The sequence below is a fragment of the Syngnathus leptorhynchus genome, chromosome 1, assembly GCF_054491065.1.
Source record: "Syngnathus leptorhynchus isolate UIUO chromosome 1, UIUO_Slep, whole genome shotgun sequence".
Taxonomy (NCBI): Eukaryota; Metazoa; Chordata; class Actinopteri; order Syngnathiformes; family Syngnathidae; genus Syngnathus; species Syngnathus leptorhynchus.
In genome coordinates this window covers 757,590-779,086 of record NC_141195.1, presented here as the reverse complement: position 1 = coordinate 779,086, position 21,497 = coordinate 757,590, and the positions used below count along the sequence as shown (strand labels likewise).

The window sequence follows — 21,497 nt, the reverse complement described above, 5'->3', positions numbered from 1 at the left end:
AACAAGGAATAAAACACCAAACAAGTTACGATATGAATGCTTATTAAAAAATATATAATAATAAAAGTACATCTCAAACCAGCAATCTAATGTGAAACTGCAGTCGGTATATTGTATAACACCTTCATCCTTCATCTTCTTCCGCTTATCCGGGGTCGGGTCGTGGGGGCAGCAGCTTTAGGAGGGACTCCCAGACCTCCCTCTCCGTTGTCTCTCCAGTGCGTCCTGGGTCGTCCCCGGGGTCTCCTACCGGTGGGACATGCCCGGAACACCTCCCCAGGGAGGCGTCCAGGAGGCATCCTGATGAAATGCCCGAGCCACCTCATCTGGCTCCTCTCAACGTGGAGGAGCAGCGGCTCTACTCCGAGTCTCTCCCGGATGACCGAGCTTCTCACCCTATCTCTAAGGGAGAGCCCGGACACCCTGCGGAGGAAACTCATTTCGGCCGCTTGTATCCTGGATCTCATTCTTTCGGTCACGACCCATAGCTCGTGACCATAGGTGAGGGTAGGAGCGTAGATCGACCAGTAAATCGAGAGCTTTGCCATTTGGCTCAGCTCTCTCTTCACCACGATGGACCGGTACAGAGTCCGCATTACTGCCGACGCTGCACCGATCCGCCTGTCGATCTCGCCCTCCATCCTGCCCTCACTCGTGAACAAGACCCCAAGATACTTGAACTCCTCCACTTGGGGCAGGATCTCATCCCCGATCCGGAGAGGGCATTCCACCCTTTTCCGACCGAGGACCATGGACTTGGATTTGGAGGTGCTGACCCTCATACCGACCGCTTCACACTCTGCTGCGAACCGCTTCAGTGAGAGCTGGACATCACGGACTGAAGAAGCCAACAGCACCACGTCATCTGCAAAAAGCAGTGACGCGATGCTGAGGTCCCCAAACTGGACCCCCTCAACGCCTCGGCTGCGCCTAGAAATTCTGTCCATAAAAATTATGAAAAGTATTGGTGACAAAGGGCAGCCTTGGCGGAGTCCAACCCTCACTGGGAACGAATCCGACTTACTGCCGGAAATGCGGACCAAACTCTGGCATCAGTGATACAGGGACCGAACTGCCCTTATCAGTTGGCTCGGCACCCCGTACTCCCGAAGCACCCTACAGAGAACCTCCCGAGGGACACGGTCGAACGCCTTCTCCAAGTTCACAAAACACATGTGGACTGGTTGGGCGAACTCCCATGCACCCTTGAGGATCCTACCGAGGGTGTAGAGCTGGTCCACTATTGTATAACAATATTTAGGCATATATTTGCATACACGTTATTTTATAAGCAAATCGTAAATCTACATTCTGGTTTACATAGTTCACGCTAGGAGACGCAACACATTCACTGACTGATCCGTTGATGCACGGAAAGGCAGTTCACCCATTGACTCGTTCGCGAACGGGAAAGTCAGGATTCGTTCCCTCTCTGATCCGTTCTCGCGATGAACTGGAAATGCGAATCAGTCACTCACCGATTCGTTCACTCACCGATTCGTTCACTCACCGATTCGTTCACTCACCGATTCGTTCACTCACCGATTCGTTCACTCACCGATTCGTTCACTCACCGATTCGTTCACTCACCGATTCGTTCACTCACCGATTCGTTCACTCACCGATTCGTTCGTTGATGAACGGGAAATGCAATTCACACTCGCTCGTGAACGGGAAGTTACATCATTTTCTTCGTTTTGTTTTACGGCGAGGTGGCATTACCGACACCTACTGGTTGAAGTCATATGAACTGAATAAAGAACGAATCACTTTAGGAAGTGATTCGTTCGCTGAAAATATCCGTTCTTCTGAACGAATCGTTCACTCACGAGCCAACACTAGCCCGGCCACCCGACGCTCGCCTTCGAGCCCCACCTCCAGGAGGATGAATATTCCGATGGATTTCATCATTTGGAGTGACACGGACGGTTCGTTAAAATTGTTGTTTATATTACATTTATTTGATATATCTAGTCTGACGTCAGCGGTTAGAGATGTTGGAGTGACGCAGAACACAAGAAAGGGCTGCTCAACAGCTAAATTGAGGAGCGTTGATGCCAGTCTCAAGTGCAGCTCAACAGTAGTCAAGAAGCAAACTAGCTTCCTAAAACCAGCACATCCTTAAAGTAAAGATAATAGACCACAACACATTTTGTTCTTGAATATGTGGGCAGAGTACGCCTCCAGTGAATGCAGTTCTTGGGTTGGGGTTTACTAGTCCAGATGTTTGCTGAAATGTTTGACATGATCTCTAAGGAGGCGTTAGCTTCCACAGCTATGACATCATCATCAGGGTCTCTTGAGTACTTGATGTGAACGCCTAGTTTATTCCTTGATGAGAGGTTAGTTCTCAACGGAAGAGGCATCAAGGAAAAGCGACACAAACATTCACATCACAACAGTGTGCATATGTCTTCAAACATGGATAAAATGTGTGTCTATTGTTAAGTTTGTGGAGTTTGTTTCACCTGGCTGCAGACCATACCAATATATACCATACAACACGTCAAAGCATGTGTGATCTACCCGTAGAAAGCCATTAATGTATGAACAATCATCTGTTATCCATTTGCAAACTAGTCAATGGCAAGAATACCACAAGGGCGAGGCTCACATCACTGCATAGTCTTCTTATGATGCCTGTGTGTGTGTGTGTGTGTGTGTGTGTGTGTGTGTGTGTGTGTGTGTGTGTGTGTGTGTGTGTGTGTGTGTGTGTGTGTGTGTGTGTGTGTGTGTGTGTGTGTGTGTGTGTGCGTGTGTGTGCGTGCGTGTGTACGTGTGCGTACGTGTGCGTACGTGTGCGTGCGTGCGTGCGTGCGTGCGTGCGTGCGTGCGTGCGTGTGTGAGTGAGTGAGTGAGTGAGTGAGTGAGTGAGTGAGTGAGTGAGTGAGTGAGTGAGTGAGTGAGTGAGTGAGTGAGTGAGTGAGTGAGTGAGTGAGTGAGTGAGTGAGTGAGTGAGTGAGTGAGTGAGTGTGTTTTCATCCTTTTCACATTGTGACTTAAGGGGAATTCCATCCAAGGTTAGCATACTTGCTGCTCACCAAACACGCACACACACGCACGATGCAATGTAGCAATGTGTGAACAGAATAAATGACTGCCTCTGACTCCACCCTGTCGCTTAGGAACATGTAGAACGTCAAGGATGTAATCCAAACACATTTGTCGTGGTTTATTCTTCTCTTTTTACATCTTGCTGTCCTGTATCACAACACTCACAGACCTTCATATGTATTTGTGTAATTTCTCAACTGTATTGATTTTTTTGCCTGAACTTTAACCATATTGATTACTCACAAAAACAAATGCTACATTTCGTATCGCAGGGCATGATGCCTCATCTGGTTTATTTGATTAAATGTCAGATTATTATTTTTTACTCAAAAACAAATGTGCTTCTAATGTGAATGAGATGAGTCTGTTGGGACGTCTATGACGCCCAGAAAGCACAAATCGGAATTGACCTGAACTGTGAATATAGCCCAAGTTACAAGGCAGGAAATAATTAACTTAAGTCAACAAATATGTTTAAGTAAGTCAAGTACCAAATTAAAATCCAAAATGGAAAGAATTAACCTACGAAGGAATGCACCAAATTTTGAAAGAACTATACGTAAAAAACAAAGTCTGAGGCAATCCAAGAAATACCACAGAACAAAGTCAAGAACAAAGTCAATAACCAATGAACTAAGTCAAGACCCAGGTCCAGAAACTACCAAGCTAACCAAGTCAAGAACCGAAGAACAAGTCAATAAGAAGAAGAAAGCCGAAAGAATCAAGTCAGGGACCAAGAACTACGTCAAAAATCAATCCAAAAACAACTCAACGAAGAAGTTAGGAATCAGATCATGATTCAAAAACAAAGAAAAGACAAATTTTTCCCTGGTCATGAGTATGTCATCAATGAGGTGTTCAAATCGATCAGCAAATTTACCCACTAGTTGCAGAGCATCTGAATGTAAAGTGCCATCCTGGATTACTGTTATAGCAAAGACCCCTGACACATTTCAAACTTTCTTGTGTTAAAAGCAAAATTTCATATGTCACACGAGAAATCGCTGCAGATGCTACTAGTTGGAATGGAGGATGCAGCATTTCTGGAAAAAAAAAGGACACAGTTAAAGAAATATCCTGCTTAGTTGGGCTGTGTGTAAATGATGGCTAAATTCTGGATGTTATGTTGTGACTCTGACGTTCACTTGATGAAACAAGGAGGAGGGAGGGATGATGGAGGAGGAAGAGGAGGATGCATTATGTGTGTGCCTGTGTATGGGGGAAGGACCTGTGCGCACTTAAAGCTGCTGTGGGGGCGATCAAGGCACACATCTGCACCTTGGTTACGACCCTCCTCCAACACTCCCAGGACTTTGTTTCCCAACATGCGACTGCGGGACACATTAGAGCTACAGAAGGTCAGCAAGTTGCCAGTGAAAAGGGGGTGCATGTGCAATTTCTCTGCCTCATGTGTACCTCTGTGGACTTGGGTGCTGCTGGGCATGCTACTGGCTCCTGGAGCCTGGAGCCTCCTTGGTGAGGAGGAGGAAGAGTTGCTGGTTGAGCTCCACAACTACTACAGAGGACAGGTGTCCCCGAGTTCCTCTGCCATGTTGCCCCTGGTAAGCTAAAGAAAACTGCACACAATAGTTCTGTATTGAATACCTAAGGATTATCTTCATTAAGGAAGGCATGATGGTCACGGAGTGATACATCTGCTTCACAATAATGAGGCTGGGCTTGAATTTGTGCTTCCTGTACTTACATTGGTTTTCTCCAGGAGCTTAAGCTTTCACTCACATTGCAAAGAAAAAACAGCTTCATACATTAATTGCATACTTGAAATCTGTTCTTAGTTTTGAATGTCTGTGGATGGCTCTTTCTCTATATGTGGTGATATGTTCAGGGTATACCCTGGCACTCACATAAAGTCAGCTGGTATAGATTCCACCTATTAGCCTTGTGAGGATAGACAGTAGAAAGAAATGGATGAATGAATGAATACTTTTAAAACAGGCACATATCAAATATTCTTTTTTTGGATAGATCGATCCATAAATAGATGGATCGATCGATGGCAAGCCCGACCAATGCTGTCCTATTGACTAGCATTTCTCAGAGGGGCAAACCTGTGATTTTAATGCCTCTATATGTTTCTAGATATGTAAAACTATTGCACCACTGTGAAATTGTGCACAGCAAGTTAACGAGTCGAGCCGCGCTGAATGGCCCTCCCCACACGGTTCAGCATTGGGTTTGACTTGCCAGGCTACATATTATTATGGGTAAAATGTACAATAACGAAGTGGTTTTCATTTGAAATCTTCTCTTGGTTCTTAGACTCAACTTTATTCATCCCTTGGGATTACTCCCTCCAAAAATTCTGTAACACAGAAAAACAGAACAAAAGACAATAGTGCACATGAGTGATAAACAAAGAGTTGAGCACTAAATAAGTAGGTACTTCAAATCATAACGCCTAACGCCATCATTTTTTACTTAGATTTACTAGAAACATTCATTTTATTAGCCTGACATTCATCATTTTATTAGCCTGGCAAGCGAAAAAGTCCGCTCTCCACTGTGGCTCGACCCTAGTTCAAAACGAGGCTTGCAATACTTTTTTTGGGTCGATATAAGACTTGCATCTGCGTCTTTTTTAAGACCATCTAAATGTCCCAATTCCATTCTTTCAAGCCCAACCTGGGGCAGTTTCATATATGTAGTCCTAGATTGGATAGATATCAGATATTTTGCAATGGAATCAGGGTCTGAACGACCAGGTCGCGTATATCCGAGGGCATCATCATGCAAGCGAGGAGCGTTAGACTGCTTGGAATGGAGAGTGACTATTTTGATTGTCCAAGAAGCTGCATATTCGGACCGCTATTTCCGCAAACGCAACGTTGCCAGCTACGTCATCTCTTGCTTTTGCCGGGTCACTTTGGGGACGCATATGTTCACACAACAGACACAGTGAGGTCACATTTAATATGGAGGTGAACACCTTCACACACCAAAAAAATATCGGATTTCACAAAAGAAATCTGAATTGAGCACTAAGACTTGCGGTGTGAACACACATACTACATAGACGACTGACACCATAAAGTGAAGATTGAACAAGTAGTTTTGTGAATTTCAGTTCTGATCTGAGGAAAACCAAAGCAACTGAGAAAAACTGTAAAAAAAATTCTTTTTGTGAGTGCGTGTTTGCGTATGAGTGTATGTGTGTGTGTGCCCAAACTCTGAGTAAGTACAGATGCGGAGAGCCTTGAAAGAAAAAGGAAAATGTGCAGCCCTAATGATTTACACTTGTTGCATTTGTTGCATGTTACAAATAATTACAAGGATGCACGCACGCACTCACACGGACACACACACACACAATCACTTTGGTTCCCAATCCTCACAAGATGTCACTTGTGTAGCTCAAACTCAAGTTTGCAGCAAAAAGAAGCCCATTCTCCATCCCACTTACTCCAGAATTATTTTTTGGGGCGGTCGAGGTGGTGTGGGAGAGGTATAGACACTGCTCAAAAAAATTAAAGGAACAGTTTTTTTTATCAAGGTATGACATGAATTCAATGACACTTTTCTGATAAGGTTTTGGTCAGGCATGTGGCAGAGGGGGTTGTTAATCACTTTCAGCTGCATTGGTGTTGATGGAATTAACAACAGGTACACCAGAGGAGCAACAACGAGATGGTCCCCAAAACGGGACTTATTTTGCAGGTGGAGGCCATTTCAAGCTCCTCCCTCTTGATCTTTTTTAACTGTTTTTCCACAAGTGTTGGCATTAGCAAGAGTCATTATCACAACTGGAAACATGAGGCAATTTCTTAACCCTCCTGAAGTTGCACAGATTGTCCAACTCCTCCAGGATGACACATCCATGCGTGCTGTTGCAAGAAGATTTGATGTGTCTCCCAGTACAATCTCCAGAGCATGGAGGAGATTCCAGGAGACAGGCAGTTACTCTAGGAGAGTTGCACAGGGCCGTAGACGGTCCTCATCCCATCAGCAGGACCGATATCCGCTGCTTTGTGTGAGGAAGAACATGTTGAGCACTGCCCGAGCCCTACAGAATGACCTTCAGTAGGCTACTGGTGTGAATGTTTTTGCCCAAACAGTCAGAAACAGACTTCACGAGGGTGGCCTCAGGGCACGACGTCCTGTAGTGTGCCCTATGCTCACTACTCAGCACCGTGGATCTTAATTGGCATTTGCCATAGAACACCAGAATTGGCAAATCCGCCACTGGCGCCCTGTGCTTTTCACAGATGAGAGCAGGTTTGCCCTGAGCACCTGTGAAAGGGTCTGGAGAAACCAAGGAGAGCGCTATGATGCCTGTAACATCATTCAGCATGACCGGTTCAGTGGTGGGTCAGTGATGGTCTGGGGAGGCATTTCCATGGAGGGACGAACAGACCTCTACAGGCTAGAGAACGGCAGTCTGACTGCCATTAGGTATCGGGATGAAATCCTTGCACCCATGGTCAGACCTTACGCTGGTGCAGTAGGTCCTGGGTTCCTCCTGATCCACGACATTCCCGGCCTCATGTGGCAAGAGTATGCAGACAGTATCTGGAGGATGAAGGAATTGACACAATTGAATGGCCCTCACGATCACCTGATCTAAACCCGATAGAACACCTTTGGGACATAATGTTTTGGTCCATCAGACGCCGCCAGGTTGCTCGTTAGTCTTTGCAGCTCACTGATGCCCATAGACAGATCTGGGAGGACATCCCACAAGACACCATCCGTCGTCTCATTAGGAGCATGCCGCGACGTTGTCAAGCATGCATACAAGCATGTGGGGGTTACACAAGAAATTGAAAAGAGTTTTGAATTGCAGAAATTGAATTTAGGCAAAATGGACGAGCCTGCCACATAATTTTTTCACTTTGATTTTTGGGGTGTCTATATACTGAGCCCTCTGTAGGCTGAAAACTTTTATTTCCATCAAAAGATGTGGCATCCTTTTGTTCCTGAGACATTAAACTGTCCATATCAGTATAGATATCCCACTTTTTTTTCCCACCATTGAAATCTGATGTGTTTTCAAAGTGTTCCTTTAATTTTTGTGAGCAGTGTATTAACAGTTTTGCTGTTGTTCAACCCTCAACTCTGTCTCCCATCTCGATGGCTGTGGGTTCAAACCTCAACCCTGGTGACCATGTCTAAGTGTCCTTGAGCAAGGCACTGAACCCTAATTTGCTCTCATTGAGCATGGTAGCAGCCTCCGACTGGTGTATGAATGTGTGTGTAAATGGGTGAATGTCAGGCATTGTAAACCACTGAGGGCACCGAATAGTGTAGATAAAATGCTGTATAAGTGCAGTCCATTTACCAAATATGGGGTAAACAGAATGGTGCAAATGACCCAGGTGCAATACCAATTGCTGCTCTGCAGGGCACTGGAATTTTTTTGTGTGCAATTAAGAGACCAGTGTATAGATCAGTGGTCGGCAAATAGGGGCCCACGGGCCAATTTTGGCCCGCCATCTATTCTGTCTGGCCCGCGAGATGATGTTAATATGGTGTATTAAAAAAAATATATATTTTAAAAGGGCATACAACAATCCCATCAAATTAGAAACATTTATTGAGGTATGATAGACCTTAGTGACAACAACAGGTGGAACATCATGTTTCAGTTATCCATGACGCACAGGTCGGAACGGTATTGACACGCGAATGTGCGTAATCTTGTGCAAAAAACAACAACAAAGAACCCATGCTGCTTTAAGGTACGCACTTGTAACCCTCTGCTGCTCGGTGAGTGACCTGACAAGTATTTTGTTGCTGTGTTTAATTTTATTCGTTCGCACATCTGTCCCAGGAGGATAAGCTGTTTTGAACTGGCCATGTTTTGTCTCATGGTCTCTTCTGATGTTATACTCTTTGCAAACGACAACAGCCTCGTTGCAAATGAGACACATAGGCTTGGCATTATTCAATGCAGGCAGGATAAATGCATACCTCTGCTTCCATTCTTCTTTGTAAGTCCTGCATTCTGAATCAAATTTTCTTTTCAAGGCTTTCGACAACGACATTTTGCATCGATAACTAGCATAGCAATGTTCAGCTAATCGTTCACACGTGATCCAAAAGAATATTTGTATGCACGCATATTTGTATGCAATATATGTACGGCAGGTTGAGACGGACACGCAGCAGGCGGCATAAAAACAGCGAACATAAGCAAACAGAGGTTTTAATGGAATTAAATTACATGCATTTTAAAAGTAAGATGATGTTTAATATAATATAATAATTAATCATTTAAGTAGTAGGGACCCCCCCCCCCAAAAAAAAAAACATGATGCCAACGTCTGAATTTATTTTGGCCCACGTCCAAAAGTAATTGCCGACTCCTGGTATAGATAATCAAAAGTGTCGTGTGCAGCAATTTCAGTGGTCCCACTTTCTACTTGTTCCTCTGGATGAATGCCTTATTAGAATTTGAGCAGTGTTTGGGGTGGTTGTCTTGTTGAGGCATCCATCCCCTGCGCAACTTCAACTTTGGCACGGATTCTTGAACATTGTTTGCAAGAATCTGCTGAATCCATGCGACCTTCAACTTGAACAAGATTGCAAGTACTACCTGCACTGGCCACACAGCCTCACAGCATGATGGAACCACCAGCAAATTTGACTGTGGGTAGCAAGTGTTTGTCCTGGAATGCTGTGTTGTTCTTCCGCCATGTATACCGCCCCTTGTTATGTCCATATAACAAAATTTTAATTTCATCAGTCCACAGAACCTTATTCTAAAATGAAGCTGGCGTGTTCAAATGTACTTTAGCATACCTCAAGCGACTGTTTGTGGCTTCTGCCGCATTACTCTCCCATACAGCATCTCCTTGTGCAAAGTACGCTGAATAGTTGAACGATGCACAGTGTCACCATCTGCATGAAGCTCATGTTGTAGGTCTTTGGAGCTGCTCTGTGGGTTGACTTTGACTGTTCTCACCATGGTTCGCCTCTGCTTATCTGAGATTTTCTTGGCCTGTCACTCTGTGCCTTAACTAGAACTGTGCCTGTGGTCTTCCATTTCCTCACTATGTTCCTCACCGTGCAAACTGACAGCTGAGATCATTTCTAGCTGAAGTCTAGCTTTTTGGATCAATGATGTTGAACAATCTTTGTTTTCAGGTCCTTTGTCAGTTGTTTAGAAGCTACCATGTTACACCACTCTTCAGAGAAGATGCAAAGAGAGCAACTTGTAACTGGCCAACCTAAATAACCTGAACTGGAGATGTTTTGTAAAGAAGAATGGTCAAAATGCCTTCAACCAGCTGTTATTTCTGCAAAAGGAGGATCTATTAAATATTGATGTTATTTTTCTGTCGGGGTGCCCAAATGTATGCACCTACCTACTTTTGTTTAAGTCATGATTGCACTCTTTTTGTAAATCCTATAAACTTCATTTCACTTCTCAAATATCATTTTTTGTCTGCTATATGATATATTGAACTGAAATTGCTGATCCAAACAACCGTCTTCTTTTTCTTTTCCATTCGACTTTTCCCCTCAGGGGTCGCCACAGCGAACCATCTGTTTCCATCAGATGAGTACTCATCCTGCAGACGCATTGCATACATATGCGATTCATATCCACATATCAAAGAAGCATTGGTCGCGTTTGAATATATCACAATTGTCTGTTCACACTGCATAAAAAAATACGCACACGTATTGCATATGGGCAAGACAATAAACGTAAACGTAGCCTAAGAAATAAGTGAGACATTTTGTCATCCAGCTCAGAGCAGAGCCACTGATCTTTGCATTGAGAGGATGCAAATGAGGTGGCTTGGGCATCTGGTTATTATGCCTCCTGGACATCTCCCTGGTGCATTGGGTTGACTCTGGGTATTTTGGAGAGACAATGAGCTATATTTCTATTTCTGTGCGCTCCGGATAAAAATGAGTTTAACTCTATTTTCTTGTCAATGCAAGGTTGGTGCCCACTGGGGGCCCTATATTTTTCTTCTGAACGGCCGCCTTGTGATACCACAAAATAGCTTATAGAAGTGGTTGGACAGGGCCTACAATTCTAGCTTCTCTACTTTGGCTGCTGCGCCAGTGACCTGATTCCGCATAAGCCTTAGAAGATGGATGGATTACTGGAACTGTATTTCAACCGTCATAGCGCAAACATAGTCTCTTGTTTTCTTAGACAAATAAAGGTCTCGTTCCAGCTGCAGTTGAGTAAATGTCAATGCTTTTCAATCTTCAAGTTAAAGATATGTGTGTGACAAGATATGATAATGACCTGTGAGGCCTCATTCAACTCACTCACTGCTTCTTCAGAAATGGGACCCAAGGCTGAAGCTACTGGCTGAGGGCTATGCCGCCAAGTGCATCTGGAACCATAACCCAGACAATGAGGACACCGGAGAAAACCTGTACGCTGGCACTGGGCCCTTGGATCTGCGGGTGGCGCTGGAGAAGTGGTTCCTGGGTGAGTGAGACTGCAAAAGACGCACATGAAGATGTCAATTCAAACTCGTGAACCTGCTAATTTTATTATTATTATATTATATTATTATTTTATGTGGTCACATTATATACATTACTTGAAAATACTACACACTACAGATGACATGACATACTACATTATTTGACGTTTGATGCTACTGTATTTTTACCGCATTATGGACTATATCACTTGACAACATTGCATGTTTCAGTTTTTGCCACGTTATACACTACATTTATTGATTAACTACAAACTACATTATTTGACCACGCAACATGAAATACAATAGAATAGACCCGAATTGAATCAAATGCCTTGACTGTCATTGTACAGCAAGCATAAAACGAATTCGGTGGATTATTTGACTTTAATATACGTACGTGTTAATGTTGTCCTATTTAGCCTTGTACATGAACTAATGAAGTCTTTTTGGATGAGAATTGAAACGTGTTCGAAGCCTATGAGAACAGTATAGTGCCACTTGAATCAATACCACTGAGAATATTCACAGATATTACATACCACAATATCTGACCCCATTGCTAATTACATAATTGAAGCACATTACATGCTATAATATTTAAATACATTATACATTGCATAATTTGATACATCTGGGGATGGAAGAATTCAAAATTTTCTATGGCAAACTTGAACGCATCACATCAGAGCAGAGCCAGTGAAATGGCATACCACACTTACACATCACAAATGCTAATAAGAGCCTCACTTGCAAGTTTTAAGTGAGTGAGAGAACCACATTTGTAGTTGCCTGATGCTGAGCCACACAGCATATATACTAAAACAGATAATGGTGAAGCTGCACAATTCACAGCATCCTTAAAATGTATGTAATTTATGTAAGTTGGTGCCAGGCAGTAATGGGTGAATCCTCCCTATCAGACATCAGTACAGGGATTCAAACCAGAGCACATTGCCTGTTGGTGAAGGAGTAAAAACCCTGTGGCCAAAATGTAGCGCCCAGTACGTACTGTGTTGGGCATATTCAAGTAATTAATTTGATCCCAATAAATCTCTTCACTTTTGTTCTGTTCACATCCTCCTCCAACTGTCATTTTTTTAAACTGTTCATTTGGATTTGAATGCATTGTATTTTTGAAAAATAACTGCACAAAGATAAACACTTACATGACTATTATTTATCTTTCTATGACTATTTAACTTGTTGTGTAACTCATTTATTGCAAATAACTTTGCTTTACAAATTTTGTAAGCTTTATAAGCTTGTTATACTTTCATTATTCTTAGTATTACGTATTTTAACTGTTTTGTAAAATTGTTGTCTTTGTTTATTTTCATGCCATTTTCTTTTTCTCATTTGTTTTCAACTCATGACTACGTATATTAAACTCAAACTTCTTCACCTTCACTTTCATCTTCTTCCGCTTATCCGGGGTCGGATCGCGGGGGCAGCAGCTTTAGGAGGGACTCCCAGACCTCCCTCTCCCCAGCCACTTCCTCCAGCTCATCCCAAGGGATCCCAAGGCGTTCCCAGGCCAGCCGAGAGACGTAGTCTCTCCAGCGCGTCCTGGGTCGTCCCCGGGGTCTCCTACCGGTGGGACATGCCCGGAACACCTCCCCGGGGAGGCGTCCAGGAGGCATTCTGATGAGATGCCCGAGCCACCTCATCTGGCTCCTCTCAACGCGGAGGAGCAGCGGCTCTACTCCGAGTCTCTCCCGGATGACCGAGCTTCTCACCCTATCTCTAAGGGAGAGCCCGGACATCCTGCGGAGGAAACTCATTTCAGCCGCTTGTATCCTGGACCTCGTTCTTTCGGTCACGACCCATAGCTCGCGACCATAGGTGAGGGTAAGAGCGTAGATCGACCGGTAAATCGAGAGCTTTGCCATTTGGCTCAGCTCTCTCTTCACCACGACGGACCGGTACAGAGTCCGCATTACTGCCGACGCTGCACCGATCCGCCTGTCGATCTCACGCTCCATCCTGCCCTCACTCGTGAACAAGACCCCAAGATACTTGAACTCCTCCACTTGGGGCAGGATCTCATCCCTGATCCGGAGAGGGCATTCCACCCTTTTCCGAACCAAACTCTGGCATCGGTGATACAGGGACCGAACCGCCCTTATCAGTTGGCTCGGCACCCCGTACTCCCGAAGCACCCTCCAGAGAACCTCCCGAGGGACACGGTCGAACGCCTTCTCCAAGTCCACAAAGCACATGTGGACTGGTTGGGCGAACTCCCATGCACCCTTGAGGATCCTGCCGAGGGTGTAGAGCTGGTCCACTGTTCCACGGCCAGGACGAAAGCCACACTGCTCCTCCTGAATCCGAGGTTTGACCTCCCGACGGATCCTCCTCTCCAGCACCCCTGAATAGACCTTACCAGGGAGGCTGAGGAGTGTGATTCCCCTGTAATTGGAACACACCCTCCGGTCCCCCTTCTTAAAGAGGGGAACCACCACCCCAGTCTGCCAATCCAGAGGCACCGTCCCCGATGTCCACGCAATGCTGTAGAGGCGTGTCAGCCAAGACAGCCCCACAACATCCAGAGCCTTTAAGAACTCCGGGCGGATCTCATCCACCCCCGGGGCGTTGCCACCAAGGAGTTTTTTAACTACCTCAGTGACTTCGACCTCCGAGATTGGAGAGTCCGCCTCAGAGTCCTCAGGCCCTGCTTCCACAAAGGAAGGCGTGTTGGTGGAATTGAGGAGGTCTTCGAAGTATTCCCCCCACCGACTCACGACATCCCGAGTCGAGGTCAGCAGAACACCATCTCCACTGTAAACAGTGTTGACCGTGCACTGCTTCCCCCTCCTGAGACGCCGGATGGTGGACCAGAATTTCCTCGAAGCCGTCCGGAAGTCATTCTCCATGGCCTCGCCAAACTCCTCCCACGCCCGAGTTTTTGCCTCGGCAACCGCCGAAGCCGCGTTCCGCTTGGCCATCCAGTACCTGTCAGCTGCCTCCGAAGTCCCGCAGGCCAAAAAGGCCCTATAGGACTCCTTCTTCAGCTTGACGGCATCCCCTACCGCCGGTGTCCACCAGCGGGTTCGGGGATTGCCGCCACGACAGGCACCAACAACCTTACGGCCACAGCTCCGGTCGGCTGCCTCAACAATGGAGGCGCGGAACAAGGTCCACTCGGACTCAATGTCCCCCGCCTCCCCCGGGACGTGGGAAAAGCTCTGCCGGAGGTGGGAGTTGAAGCTCTTCCTGACAGGGGATTCTGCCAGACGTTCCCAGCAGACCCTCACAGAGCGTTTGGGTCTGCCAGGTCGGACCGGCATCTTCCCCCACCATCGGAGCCAACCCACCACCAGGTGGTGATCAGTTGACAGCTCCGCCCCTCTCTTTACCCGAGTGTCCAAAACATGCGGCCGCAAATCCGATGACACGACTACAAGGTCGATCAACGAACTGCGGCCTAGGGTGTCCTGGTGCCAAGTGCACACATGGACACCCTTATGCTTGAACATGGTGTTCATTATAGAAAATCTGTGTCGAGCACAGAAGTCCAATAATAGAACACCGCTCGGGTTCAGATCGGGGGGGCCGTTCCTCCCAATCACACCCTTCCAGGTCTCACTGTCATTGCCCACGTGAGCATTGAAGTCACCCAGTAAAACGATGGAGTCCCCAGAAGGAGCGCTCTCAAGCACTTCCTCCAGGGACTCTAAAAATTTAAACTGAAACTTTTATTGTTATTATTATTATTATCATTATTATTATAATTATTATTATTATTATTAGTAGTAGTAGTAGTAGTAGTATTAATTTGTCATACTACGTTATTTGACTACATTATCCTGTTCCTTTTAACTTGTCCTGTAAGGCGTCGCCATTTGAAAACTCGAGCCGAGAAGCGCATGTACGGATTACTGTTGAGAAAGAAGGGCTTTATCTAAGCCAGCTGTCTAAAATGAAATGAATTGGATTCAACAACTGGAGATTCGTCCAGCTCATCCTGGGGAATCCCAAGGCATTCCCAGGCCAACCAAGAGACAGTCTCTCCAGCGCGTCCTGGGTTGTCCCAGAGGCCTTCTTCTGGTGGTACATGCCCAGAACACCTCACCATGGAGGCATTCAGGAGACAGTCTAATCAGGTGCCCAAGCAGGCTCATCTGGCTCTTTTCAACCTAATGACCAAGCTTCTCATTCTATCTCAAAGGGAGAGCCGGACACTTGGTGGAGGAAACTCATCTTGGCCACTTTGATCCGAGATCTTGTTCTTTCTGTCACGACCCACAACTTGAGACCATAGGGGAGGATAGGAATGCAGGTCGACCGGTAAATTGAAAGCATTGCCTTTCAACCCAGCTCTTTCTTTGTCACAATAGATCGATATGACAGTCTACATCAAGATACTTGAACAAATTTTCTTGGGATCTCATTCCCATCCCGTAGAAGGCATTCCACCCCTTTCTGACTGAGGACCATGGTCTCAAAGTTGGAGGTACTGATTTTCATCCTAACCGCTTCACACACGACTGCAAACTGCTCCAGTGAGAGTTGGAGATCATGGCTTGAAGAAGCCAACAGCACCACATCACCTGTAAATAGCAGAGATGCAATACTGAGCTCACAAAATCCCCTCAACACTTCGGCTACGCCTAGAATTCTGTCCATAAAAGTTACAAACAGAATTAGTGAGAAAGGGCAGCCTTGGCGGAGTCAAAACATCACAGAGAAGGAATCCAACTTATTTCTGCCAATGTGGATCAAACTCTGACATCTGTGATACAGGCACTATACCACCTTTATCAATTAGTTCGGTATGCCGTACTCGCAAAGCACCCCTCACAGAACTCCCCGTGGGACACGGTCGAACGCCTTCTCCAAGTGCACAAAAACAGATGCAGACTGGTTGGGCAAAATTGCCATGCTCCCTCGAGAACCCTGTAAAGGGTGTAGAGCTAGCTGGGTGTAGAGCAAAAAGCTCTTAAGGAGAACGCATCCTTAAGGAGAATGTATCCTTTTAGTGGGACATAGATTGACTGTCACCTGCATAACCGTGGAAGGACATATCATGTTTTTATTGGATGGAGCCTCGGGGCAACAAATTTGATGAAAACAGTAAAGGGCCCAAAATAGACCCCTGCCGAACATCTTACAACAGATGGGCAGAGCAGGGGTCAAAACGATCTTGGTGAATACAAAAAGTCTTATTCCATTTTGATTTTTTCATTTGTAACATTTTATTTATTATACTTATTTAAAAGGATTATTATCATGATCATGGGCGGGTCGCTGACGCAGTGGGTAGCATGTCCGCCTCACAGTTAGGAGGTTGCGGGTTCGATTCCATTCTACCTCCAGCCCTCCGTGTGTGGAGTTTGCATGTTCTCCCAGTGTCCGGGTGGGTTTTCTCCGGGCACTCCGGTTTCCTCCCACATCCCAAAAACATGCTTGATAGGCCGATTGAGCACTCCAAATTGTCCCTAGGTGTGAGTGCGAGTGCGAATGGTTGTTCGTCTCTGTGTGCCCTGCGATTGGTTGGCAACCAGTTCAGGGTGTCCCCCGCCTACTGCCCGATGACGGCTGGGATAGGCTCCAGCACGCCCGCGACCCCCGTGGGGACTAAGCGGTTCAGAAAATGGATGGATGGATTAACAGAAAGTGTGCAATCATTACAACAAAAGTAGGCAGGTGCATACATTTGGGCACCCCAAAAGAAACATCCTGCTTCTGCAGAAATAACAGCCTCTAAACGCTTCCTATAGCTTCCAATAAGAGTCTGGATTCTAGTTGGAGGTATTTTGACCATTCTCCTTTACAAAACATCTCCAGTTACAGGTATTTAAGGTGGGCAGTTGCAAGTTGTTCTCCTCTTTGTATCTTCTCTGAAGAGTGGCAACATGGAAGACCTTTTGACCAGGGGAGTATTGCGGAGCGGGTGACCATCTTCGGTCGGCGTATTTCCGGTTTTGTTCGATGTGTTGGATGGTCTTGATGGTGTTGGACCAGACCTGCTTACGCGGCGCATGTGGTGGCAAACGGAAGTGACCGAAATCTCCTTCTCGTCGGCAGGAAATAATGGAGGTTGATAACCAAGTGAAACTTAAAACGGGGACAGGCCCATGGCAGCGAAGACCTGGGAGTTGTGCGCATATTCCACCCCAGGAAGGAACTTGTTCCACTCGGCCAGGTTATCGGAGGTCAGACATGGGAATGCGGCTTAAAGCTCCTGGTTCATGTGTTCTGTCTGACCATTCGACTGGGGATCGTAGCTGGACGTCAGAGAGACCTTCGCACCAAGAGCTGAACTGAACTGCTTCCAAACTTGGGAAATTAACTGAGGGCCTCGGTCGGAAAGGACCTCCTGTGGAGTACCATGGAGACGGAAAACGTGCTTGACTAGGAGTTGGGCAGTTTGGAATGCAGAGGGGAGCTTCTTGAGAGGGACCAGATGGCATGACTTTGAGAAACGGTTAACGATGGTGAGGATGGTGGTCATACCTTGAGACACAGGTAAGCCTGTCACGAAATCCTGCGTGATATGGGACCAGGGACGTTTGGGTATGGCGAGAGGCTGTAGAAGTCCAGCGGGGGTCGCCTTGTTCCATGCGCAGATAGGACAGGCAAGAACAAATTCTCTGACATCCTTGTGGATGGATAGCCACCAGGAGCGTCTGGTTACTTGCGCAATGGTGCGACCGGTTCCGGGATGGGCTGAGAACTTGGCAGAGTGAAACCAGTGAATGAGGCAGGAGCGGACTGTGGAAGGGACATAGGTGCCTTGCGGACCCTTGCCTGGATCGGGTTCCTAAAGCTGAGCCTGAACAACAACTGGACATCCCAGGAAAGGGAGCCTATGATGCAACTGGGGGGAAGAATGGGAGATGTTTCCTCCACTGACTCGTCGGGTGCGAATTGTCGGGACAAGGCATCTGGTTTCGTGTTCTGGGAGCCAGGGCGATGGGAGATGGACAAATTGAACCGAGAAAAAAACAAGTCGGGAATTCAGACGTTTAGCGGACTGTAGATAGGATAGGCTCTTGTGATCGGTCCACACCAACACAGGTTGTTTGGTGCCCTCCAACCAATGGCGGCACTCCTCAAGCGCTAACTTAATGGCCAAGAATTCCCGGTCCCCGACGTCATACTTCCTCTCTGCCGGAGATAGCCGTTGGGAAAAGAATGCACAGGGGTGAAGCTTGCCGTCAATGTCTGAGTGTTGTGAGAGGATTGCCCCTGTTCCTGTGTTGGATGCGTCAACCTCTAGGGTGAATTGTTTCTTGGGATCAGGATGGATTAGTATGGGAGCCTGAGAGAACCTCTCCTTAAGAACGGTGAACACAGCGTGGACTTCTTGACTCCGTATTTGTGTATATTTGTGTTTTGTTAACAGGGAATTTTAATCTACCTCCTCAAAAATTTTCAACTCTCTTTTCATGATTCGTGTCATGTCTGCTTATCCTGCTCCACACGTGACAATTATTATTATTATTGTTGTTAATTTGGACCACATGACCACATAAACAGACAATACTGTATTGCATACTACATAATTTAATCATCATGTTAATCACGCTAGTCCCAAATCTCCTTTACAAATGTATACTATGGAACAGTCCACACATTTATAGTGTTTAAATTGGCATGCTCTTTTCTGATGCGATGTTAATATTTAGTAAATGAACATGCCAGCTTTTGGGTCTCCTGAAAAGTGATGATTTTGCAGGTACAAAAATTCCGCCCCCCTCCGTGAGTCGTCACCTTATCGTGGTAGAGGGGTTCGCGTGCCCCTATGATCCTAGGAGCCATGTTGTCTGGGGCTTCATGCCCCTGGTAGGGTCACCCATGGCAGAAGGGTCCTAGGTGAGGGGCCAGACAAAGCACGGCTCAGAAGACCCCTGATGATGATTACAATAAATGGACGTCGTTTTCCCTCGCCCGGACGCGGGTCACCGGGGCCCCTCTCTGGAGCCAGGCCTGGAGGTGGGGCTCGAAGGCGAGCGCCTGGTGGCCGGGCCTTCGCTCATGGGGTCCGGTCGGGCATAGCCCGAAAAGAAAACGTGGGTCCCCCTTCCAATGGGCTCACCACCTATAGGAGGGGCCAAAGGGGTCGGGTGCATAGTGAGCTGGGCGGCGGCCAAAGGCGGGGACCTTGGCGGTCCGATCCCCGGCTGCAGAAACTGGCTCTAGGGACATGGAATGTCACCTCTCTGGCTGGAAAGGAGCCCGAGGTGGTGTGTGAGGCAGAAAGGTTCCGACTAGATATAGTCGGACTTGCCTCCACACATAGTTTGGGCTCTGGTACAAGTCCTCTCGAGAGGGGCTGGACTCTCTTCCACTCTGGAGTTGCCCACGGTGAGAGGCGTCGAGCAGGTATTGGCATACTTATTGCCCCCCGGCTGGGCGCCTGCACATTGGGGTTCACCCCGGTGAGCGAGAGGGTAGCCTCCCTCCGCCTTCGGGTGGGGGGACGGGTCCTGACTGTTGTCTGTGTCTATGCACCGAACGGCAGATCTGAGTACCCACCCTTCTTAGAGTCCCTGGAGGAAGTGCTGGAGAGCGCTCCTTCTGGGGACTCCATCGTTCATCGTGTTCCGCGCCTCCATTGTTGAGGCAGCCGACCGGAGCTGTGGCCGTAAGGTTGTTGGTGCCTGTCGTGGCGGCAATCCCCGAACCCGGTGGTGGACACCGGCGGTAAGGGATGCCGTCAAGCTGAAGAAGGAGTCCTATAGGGCCTTTTTGGCCTGCGGGACTCCGGAGGCAGCTGACAGGTACCGGATGGCCAAGCGGAACGCGGCTTCGGCGATTGCTGAGGCAAAAACTCGGGCGTGGGAGGAGTTTGGCGAGGCCATGGAGAATGACTTCCGGACGGCTTCGAGAAAATTCTGGTCCACCATCCGGCGTCTCAGGAGGGGGAAGCAGTGCACGGTCAACACTGTTTACAGTGGAGATGGTGTGCTGCTGACCTCGACTCGGGATGTCGTGAGTCGGTGGGGGGAATACTTCGAAGACCTCCTCAATTCCACCGACACGCCTTCCATTGTGGAAGCAGGGCCTGGGGACTCTGGGGCGGACGCTCCAATCTCGGAGGTCGAAGTCACTGAGGTAGTCAAAAAACTCCTCGGTGGCAAGGCCCCGGGGGTGGATGAGATCCGCCCGGAGTTCTTAAAGGCTCTGGATGTTGTGGGGCTGTCATGGCTGACACGCCTCTACAGCATTGCGTGGACATCGGGGACGGTGCCTCTGGATTGGCAGACTGGGGTGGTGGTTCCCTTCTTTAAGAAGGGGGACCGGAGGGTGTGTTCCAATTACAGGGGAATCACACTCCTCAGCCTCCCTGGTAAGGTCTATTCAGGGGTGCTGGAGAGGAGGATACGTCGGGAGGTCGAACCTCGGATTCAGGAGGAGCAGTGTGGCTTTCGTCCTGGCCGTGGAACAGTGGACCAGCTCTACACCCTCGGCAGGATCCTCGAGGGTGCATGGGAGTTCGCCCAACCAGTCCACATGTGTTTTGTGGACTTGGAGAAGGCGTTCGACCGTGTCCCTCGGGAGGTTCTCTGGGGGGTGCTTCGGGAGTACGGGGTGCCGAGCCAACTGATAAGGGCGGTTCGGTCCCTGTATCACCGATGCCAGAGTTTGGTCCGCATTTCCGGCAGTAAGTCGGATTCGTTCCCAGTGAGGGTTGGACTCCGCCAAGGCTGCCCTTTGTCACCGATTCTGTTCATAATTTTTATGGACAGAATTTCTAGGCGCAGCCGAGGCGTTGAGGGGGTCCGGTTTGGGGACCTCAGCATCGCGTCACTGCTTTTTGCAGATGACGTGGTGCTGTTGGCTTCTTCAGGCCGTGATCTCCAGCTCTCACTGGAGCGGTTCGCTGCCGAGTATGAAGCGGTCGGGATGAGGGTCAGCACCTCCAAATCCGAGTCCATGGTCCTCGGTCGGAAAAGGGTGGAATGCCCTCTCCGGATCGGGGATGAGATCCTGCCCCAAGTGGAGGAGTTCAAGTATCTTGGGGTCTTGTTCACGAGTGAGGGCAGGATGGAGCGCGAGATCGACAGGCGGATCGGTGCA

At 47.5% G+C, this 21,497-nt stretch overlaps 1 protein-coding gene across 2 annotated transcripts in view; it reads left to right on the top strand.

The window, feature by feature from the left end:
• Positions 1-1,832: 1,832 nt before the first annotated feature.
• LOC147061367 (uncharacterized) overlaps positions 1,833-21,497 on the top strand; it is a 44,495-nt gene continuing 24,830 nt past the window's right edge. Inside the window, exons 1-2 of one of the 2 annotated variants that reach the window (XM_085928309.1) lie at positions 1,833-1,928; positions 11,320-11,470. In XM_085928309.1, the coding sequence (XP_085784435.1) occupies positions 11,357-11,470 (114 nt within the window). In that variant the 5' untranslated portion in view covers positions 1,833-1,928; positions 11,320-11,356. Of the gene's footprint in view, positions 1,929-4,079; positions 4,617-11,319; positions 11,471-21,497 lie in introns of those variants that run through there. The other variant, XM_085928300.1, reaches the window with a different exon arrangement.